Source organism: Plecotus auritus (assembly GCF_963455305.1).
Source record: "Plecotus auritus genome assembly, chromosome: 6".
Lineage (NCBI taxonomy): Eukaryota > Metazoa > Chordata > Mammalia > Chiroptera > Vespertilionidae > Plecotus > Plecotus auritus.
Genome location: NC_137773.1, coordinates 117,141,779 through 117,149,952, shown reverse-complemented (window position 1 = coordinate 117,149,952; position 8,174 = coordinate 117,141,779). Strand labels below are relative to the sequence as shown.

General features: G+C 51.4%; 1 protein-coding gene across 2 annotated transcripts in view; it reads left to right on the top strand.

Annotated features, from left to right (window-relative positions):
• GXYLT2 (glucoside xylosyltransferase 2) overlaps positions 1-8,174 on the top strand; it is a 155,828-nt gene that overhangs the window by 34,072 nt on the left and 113,582 nt on the right. For both annotated transcript variants that reach the window (XM_080671933.1, XM_080671934.1), the window contains one exon: positions 4,591-4,783. In XM_080671933.1, coding sequence (XP_080528059.1) covers positions 4,591-4,783 — 193 coding nt within the window. The remainder of the gene's footprint in view (positions 1-4,590; positions 4,784-8,174) is intronic.

The window sequence follows — 8,174 nt, the reverse complement described above, 5'->3', positions numbered from 1 at the left end:
GGCACGTTCTTCCCATCCCATTACATAAGTTAATTGGGAGTTATCTTTAACAGCAGGTCTGAAAACCCAGCTCTGAAGCTGAGGAAGTGAACAGACATCTGAGGCCTAAAGACAGGCATCACCAATTCGCTGGGCATGTTCCTGGTATAGCACCTTTGCTCTGACTGTTCCTCACCCAGAAATGCCCATAGTCACCCCCTCATCTTCTCCAGGTCTCACCTTTTCAGTGGGGCTATGTAAAGTATGCCAGTCCAGCAGCTGCTCCTGTATCTTTTCCTGCTCTATCTCCTTCATAGTGCTTACCACTGAATCACTATCTATGTAAATTAATTACTTCCTATTTGCTTTGACTGCTGTTTCTTTCTATGTCCTTCCCCTACCACCTGTAGAATGTAACTCTGCAAGGGCAGGCATCTTGCTCTATTCTGTTCATTATAGTAGTCCCTCCTTATCCATGATTTTAGTTACCTGTGGTCTGAAAATATTAGATACTAGAGACCCAGTGCATGAATTCATTCACCAGTGGGGTCCCTCGGCCTGGCTGGCGATCGGGGCCCTCTTGCTCAGTCCTGATAGGGGCTGATGGGGGCCGGGCGGCCAGGGAGGGACTGCGGGAGGTTGGCTGGCCAGGGAGGGACCATGGGAAGGCTCCAGGGAGTGTCCGGCCCATCTCACTCAGTCCCAGTTGGGCCCATTGGGGCCGGGGAGGGAATGTGGGAGGGCTCCAGGGTGTGTCTGGCCTGTCTTGCCCATTCCCTATCGGGGCTGATTGGGCTGGCTGGCTGGGGAGGGACCACAGGAAGGCTCAAGAGCATGTCTGGCCTGTCTTGCCAAGTCCCCTATCAGCCAGACCCCAGCAGCAAGCTAACCTACTGTTTGGAGCATCTGCCCCCTGGTGGTCAGTGAGCATCATAGTGACTGGTGGAATGGTCGAACAAACAGTTGAATGAATGGTTGGACACTTTTATTATATAGAATAATTATTCCAAAAATAAACAATTCAAAAGTTTTAAATTGCATACCATGATGAACTCTCCTGCTGTCCTTCTCCATCCCACCCAGGACATGAATCATCCTTTTATCCAGTGTATCCATGCTGTATATGTTATAGTAGAGGCCCAATGCATGAACTTTGTGCAAGGGGCTCAGACCTCACGGCCATGAGAGCTTGCCTTGGCCCTCGCAGCCCCAGCTTTGTCCAGAAGGTCGTTCGGCTGTCTGGTCTAATTAGCATATTATGCTTTTATTATAATAGATGTTCATTAGTTACTTATAGCCGTCTTGATCATCAGATTGACTGTAAGGGTATCAAAATACTTGTATTCAAGTAGCCCTTGTTATACTTAACTAGAGGCCCGGTGCCCAAAATTAGTGCACTGGGGAGGGGGGTGTCCCTCAGCCCAGCCTGCACCCTCTCCAATCTGGGACTGCTGGCTCCCAACTGCTCACCTGCCTGCCTGCCTGATTGCCCCTGACTGTTTCTGCCTGCCAGCCTGATCACCCCCTAACAACTCCCCTGCCAGCCTGATTGACGCCTAACTGCTCTCCTGCCGGCCCGATTGCCCCCAACTGCCCTCCCCTACTGTCCCAATAACCCCCAACTGTCCTCCCCTGCAGGCCTGGTTGCCCCCAACTGCTCTCTCCTGTAGGCCTGGTTCCCCCCACTGCCCTCTCCTGTAGGCCTGGTCGCCCCCAACTGCCCTCCCCTGCAGGCCTGGGTGCCCCCAACTTCTCTCCCCTGCAGGCCTGGTCGCCGCCAACTGCCCTCCCCTGCTGGCCTGGTCACCCACAACTGCCCTCCCCTGCCAGCCATCTTGTGGTGGCCATCTTGTGACCACATGGGGGTGGTCATCTTATGCAAGGGCATGACAGTCAATTTGCATACTACCTCTTTATTATATAGGACTAGAGGCCCAGTGCATGAATTTGTGCACAGGTGGGGTCCACCCAACCTGGCCCCAATTGGGGCAGATCAGGGCTGGGCCCATCTGGAGGAGGAGATGCAGGAGGTTGGCAGGCCAGCCCTCCCCAATTGAGCTGGATCAGGGCCAGGCCGGCTGGGAGGAGGGGCCATGGGTGATTGGGGTGGGGGGGGCGATTGGGGGTCAGCGGTTGGAGGAGGGGCCGTGGGAGGTTGGCCGGCCAGCCCCACCCCCTGCCCCCAATTGGGGTGGGGGGGCCGATTGGGGGTCAGCTGTTGGAGGAGGGGCTGTGGGAGGTTGGCCAGCCAGCCCCAATTGGTGTGGGGGGAATGATCAGGGGCTGAGCTGGCTGGGGGGAGGGGCTGTGGGCCGATCAGGGTGGTGGGGGCTGATCCGGGGTGGGGCCGGCCATGGGGAGGGGCTGTGGGCAGTGGGCAAGCAGACCCCACACCCAAATGAGGTGGGGGCCAATCAGAGGCCAGCTGGCTGGGCGAGGGGACATGGGTGGTTGTCTGGCTGGCCCTGCCCCTGATTGCAGTGGGGGGAGCCGATTGGGGATGGAGCTGGCTGGGGGGAGGGGCTGTGGGCTGATTGGGGTGGTGGGGGCCCATCAGGGACAGGGCTGGTCAGGGGGAGGGGCTGCAGGAGGTTGACTGGCAGGCCCCGCCTCCTATTGGGGTTGGGGGTGTGATCAGGGGCGGGGCCTGCCGGGGGGAAGGGCCGAGGGGTGGTAGGCCAGCCACCCCACCCTTGATCAGGGTGGGAGAGTCCAATCAGGAGTGGGACTGGCTGGGGGAGGGGCTGCAGGAGGTTGGCTGCCGGCCCTACCCCTGAATCTGGCTGGCCAATGTAACTCTGCAAGGGCAGGCAGTGGGCGTCATAGCCACCGGCGGTTCCGCTCATTATGGCATTCCAGTCGCTGGCTCTTTATATATATGGATAATGCCTCCAAAATGCAAGAGTAGTGATGCTGGCAATCTGGATCTGCCAAAGAGGTGCTGTGAAGTGCTTAGAACATATGGATAGGGTTCAGTTCTCCTCATGGTTTTCAGCATCCATGGGGGGGTCTTAGAGCATATCTGCCCTAGATAGAGAGGGACTACTTATACATGTTCTTTCCTGTACATACATGCCCATGATAAAGTTTAATTAATAAATTCAGCACAGTGAGAGATTAACAACAAATAATAAAATAGAACAATTATAAAAATATCTTATATAATAAAAGGCTAATATGCAAATTGTCCCCTCCACTGGGAGTTCAACCAGGGGGCTGGCTGGCCAGCCAACGGCCTGCAGCCCATCTCCCCATCTGGCCCGCCCTGATCACCTGGATTGGGGAGGGCGCTGGACCCCACCCGTGCACACATTTGTGCACCAGCCTCTAGTACTGTAATAAAAGTTATGTCTGTCTTTTTCTCAAAATACCTTATTGTGCTGCAGTCACCTTTGCACTCACAAAGGAGCTGTCCCAGTTATGAAGGGGAAGGAGGACGGTGGCCTTCAACGGGAGAGTGAAGAGAGGTGGATAATTTAGGGAGAGACTTAGGACCTCGCTGCTGTCTTTTCCAGTGATCACCAAAACTAGTGGACTCTGAGGGACTTTCTGCATCCTGGCTCGCTGAGCATGCTCCTGAGTGATAGGATTAGGAAGCTGCCCAGCAAGCTCCGCCCACGTCTTTAACTTTCTTTCTGGGGAAAGGAATCAGAAGCAAATTGCCCACCTCCCATGGTCAGCTGCAGCTCGCTGAGCTCAAGTTTCAGAAGGGCGGAGTCTCCGACATCCAGGCTTCCCTGTCTGCATCTTTTGCTCGAATACATTAGTTTCCTTTGTCTCAGGCCCTCTCTGGGCCCCCTTCTCCCACGTGCCGGATTGTTTCTCAGTACTGTGTTTGAGCGTGGCATCATCCCCTCATCTGGAACAAATCCTTTGTTATGATGAAATAGCAGGACTCTTGGATCCTAGTCCCCTCTCAGCTGTTAACTGGGTATTTGATTTCTTGGTAATTTTCAGCTTATCTTGCACCCTCATCTGCCTGTTTCTCACTAATATCAGTTTCATACTGAAAGTTGAATTTCACACATACCACCTCCGCCATTGTGAGTGAGATTGTTAGATTAACGCCGTTTCTTCGTGACTCTCCCAGCAGGTGATAGAGGCACTGAGTGGGTTCCTGTGCTCACCTCCCGGACTCGTGTGCTTTTCCTTTGGTTCCGTGGTCATGCACCCCCACAACCTAACACCACCCAGATTATGAGACTAGCAAGTTGCTCATTTCACACGAGAAAAGCCATGTCCTACCCTCTTACTCAAGTTGCATTCAAATCTAATTTCCATGGCCCCTGTGAAGAGAGCTTCCCAGCCCCTGTCACAGCTGTCAAGGTTACGATGCTATTTCCCAGCCGGGCCAGTGGCAGCCAGCAGGCACCAGACAGCTGGGTGTTGGCATGGAAGTCCCAGACCCCTCCCGCAGCCCTAACTGTGACATCCTGCCACTGCCAGGGTCAATGCTGGATACATGGTATTGTTCTCTGAACAAGAAGAGTTGTCTGCTTATCACCTTATAAAATATAGCATAGTGTGCCTGCTCATGTTTTGAAATGTTCCAAGCATTTACTGGCTGTTCTTTATAAGTTTAGGAATAGCTTTAACTTGTATTCTTTCTAGGAGACCTGGAGAACCCAGGAATTTCCATGCCGTGCTGCCCCCTAAGCTCTGGATGCACCTGGCTGTGGTGGCCTGCGGCAACCGGCTGGAGGAAACACTGGTCATGCTGAAGTCAGCCGTGCTCTTCAGCCACAGGAAGATGCACTTCCACATTTTCACAGAAGAATCTCTGAAGCCCCAGTTTGATAAGCAGGTGAATTTGCAGAAAGCGCAGCATAATATGTGCCAAGTCAGCTGGGCTGCATTTTGGGAAAAGCATATCCTGTTCACAGATGTATTTTGCTGCACATTCAAGTGTGTGACTCTGCACCCTTGACCCTGAGCCTCACTGTCATTATCTGTAACACAGGGTGTCAGCCAGCAGGGGCTCTGCTCAGCACTGCTTCTCCGAGTATATTCTTCTCAACTCCTCCGACTACGCCAGGGCTGGTTCCTTCTCGAACCCTGCCCACTACACTCACTGTTGGGAACTTAAGCCAAGTCCCCCTTTATCCTCTGCTCACTAGACAGCAGATCAATTCTTTCTCGGCGGCGGTGAAGACGGAGAAGCCATGAGAGATTGTGAGTGTATAAGGATGAGTCTTTATTGCAGGAGCCAGTGGTCACATAACTATCAGACAAGACAGTTCTTCACAGCAAAGCCCATACAGGCAGGCAGCCGCACACCAGCTGGTAAATACATGTCTTTCCCATAAAGCAGCATTAGTCTCTGTACCCACAGCTGTTATCTGAGCAGCTGCACCCTGCCTCTAAACCTAAAGCTTTACACAGCAATAGCACCTGCACTCTCCCTTTGAGCTGCAGCCTCATGGCCTCTCTGGCTCAGCAGCTTCTCCTGTCTCCCTGCCCAGCACACTGGCGGGGTAACATGGCAGCTGTATCTGAGCTCTCTGTGAGCTCCTAGCCTTCCATCATAGCAGCACCAGCTCAGCTCCTTCCGAGCTCTCCTCTACTGCACACATAGGAGCTACTGGTACATTCTCTGTGCTACTGCCTCTCCTTCTCTGAGCTCTCTTGCCTCTGCTTTGCCCAGCTGCTCTCTTGCAGACTAACTGGTCAGTAACCTGTATATTAATCCAGAGACAAAGCAGGCTAGCTGCCAACAGTGACATCAATCATTTGGGTTACAGAAAGGCACAGTGTACCGTATGTCCTTGCACCGCTCGTGGTATCTTGGCCTTGGGCACCCCGATTAGACTTATGCCAGAACAGCCTTGAACATCCTGGTATATGAATAACAAGGCCTCTGTGCTCTCATTGGCGTGGTTCCCACACAGGGGTAATTACACCTGTAGATAGAAGCATTGTGAGGATTAATTGAGATGATGCACTTAAAGCATTTGCCCCAGAGCTTGATCCCTCTTGGAATTATGAACATTGTTCTCACTTGGGAGACGGATAGTTTATGTTCATTGATGTACTCTGTAGTGTATGTTATAAATAAGTAATACATGTTAATTAAAACAAATTCAAATAATATAGGGGTTATAAACTAAATGTGGATCTTTGCTACCTTTCAGTCCTACCCAAGAAAGTATCAGAATTAGCAATTTAGAGTAATTCTTCTATATGTGTTTTCCCATATACAGGTGTGTGTATGTGTGTTTATCCGTGTGGGTGTGTATATGTGTATACTGTATACATACATGTACTAGTACTGTGGTCGGCAAACTGCGGCTCGCAAGCCACATGCAGCTCTTTGGCACCTTGAGTGTGGCTCTTCCACAAAATACCACGGCCTGGGCGAGTCTATTTTGAAGAAGTGGCATTAGAAGAAGTTTAAGTTTAAAAAATTTGGCTCTCAAAAGAAATTTCAATCGTTGTACTGTTGATATTTGGCTCTGTTGACTAATGAGTTGGCCGACCACTGTACTAGTATATAGGCACATAATAATGCATGCACAGTTATGTACCTAACTTAACATATATTTATTTTACAAAATCAGGATTATCTCTCAGAGTTCTCCTGGAACTTGCTTTTCCTCTCTGGGTCAGGATCCCTACATTTCTGCATCATCCTTTTCAGTGACTGCCTAGTACAGCCGTGGGCAAACTACGGCCCGCGGGCCGGATCCGGCTGTTCTATCTGGTTCTCTTGCTCTTCCCTCCACTCCTTTACTTTGAATTTATATTAGTTCACACAAACACTCCATCCATGCTTTTGTTCCGGCCCTCCGGTCCAGTTTAAGAACCCATTGTGGCCCTCGAGTCAAAAAGTTTGCCCACCCCTGGAGTAGTTAACTATGTGGCTGAGCCATCATTTATTTGACTGTTTCTGTGCTGAGGAATGAATAATGGTTCTTTAGCCAGCACATGAGAGCGCTTGGGAAACGCCCCTCCGCAGTCCTGCACGCGTGTTCCTGCAGAGCGAGCTTTGTTTTCCCTGAAAGTCTGTGAGTTCCGGATGCCACTCTCGCTGGCTCTGTGCGGGACCTGCTTCCTGAGCCAGCAGTGCTGCCGCCTGCCACGAGGTGAGACATGGCCAAGCAGCTGGTGAGACACGCCCAAGCAGCAGGTGGGGCAGAGAAAGGCTAGTAGCAACAGGAAGCTGGAAAATGTTTCCTAAAGAAAAAACCTGTGACATCTTCTCCAAGAGAAGCCAGGGGAACAGATATTCTTGGGGATTTGAATATGTTTGCAAAATGCTTTGAAAACTGAGTCAGGGTAAGGGGGAAGAAGAATCATGGAAACATACATATGTAGCTGGTCTGAAGCTGTGGTCTGGAAATGCTGGAAGTCATAATAAGCATTTGTCAAGGGTTTATGGTTGACTATTACTTAATCCTCATAATGAAGATGTGTAAAAGTAACAATCATGTTCCTATTTTACATACTGAGTGACAAAATCTCGTGGCCTTTCTGAGCTTCAGTTTTCTCATCTGCAACTTGGGGCCAGCGGGACTGATGGCCGAGATGACAGATCTGTGATGGACCCAGCCAGGCCAGGCTGCAGTGGCCGCTCCCGGAGAATCCCATGGCTGCTGTCTCTCGTGCAGACCAGCTGTGCTCTGGTGCGCCTGCGGAGCCTGAGGCCTCTAAGCCCTGGGTCTCCTCTCAAGGAGAAGATACAGCGCATCACGACTGCTTTTTAGTCCCTCTGCTTGACAGCAGCACGTCTTCTCTGCATCCATTCATTTGTCTAGAAGTGTTGCGAGGGGGCTGAGAAGTACTCCATGTGCAGGAAAGGAGCACACTGGCCATGAGCAAACATTAGCCACGTCTTGTATAACACCTGCTGGACAAGTGCTTACTGAGTCCCTCCTCATGCAGGAAGCTGGGGCGAGAGGATGGAGCCAAACAAAATATAAACTTCCACTTCACACAAGGTCAGGAGGAGGAAGGTGTGGCTGTGTGACCACGTATGTGGGCAGGTTGTATTTCTCAGAGGCCCGCGTGTCCCACCTTCTGTTACTCCCTCCCTCTGTATTTCCCTCCTACACTGAGCCAGCTTGGTCTGTGTGACCAATAACATAGGGAAGAAGTGATGCTATTCCACTTCAGAACTAGGTTTAAAAAGGCGTGGCCCCTTCCAACTTGTTTGCATTCTCTTTCTCTCCTGACCCCTTTCTCTGGGGGAGCCAGCT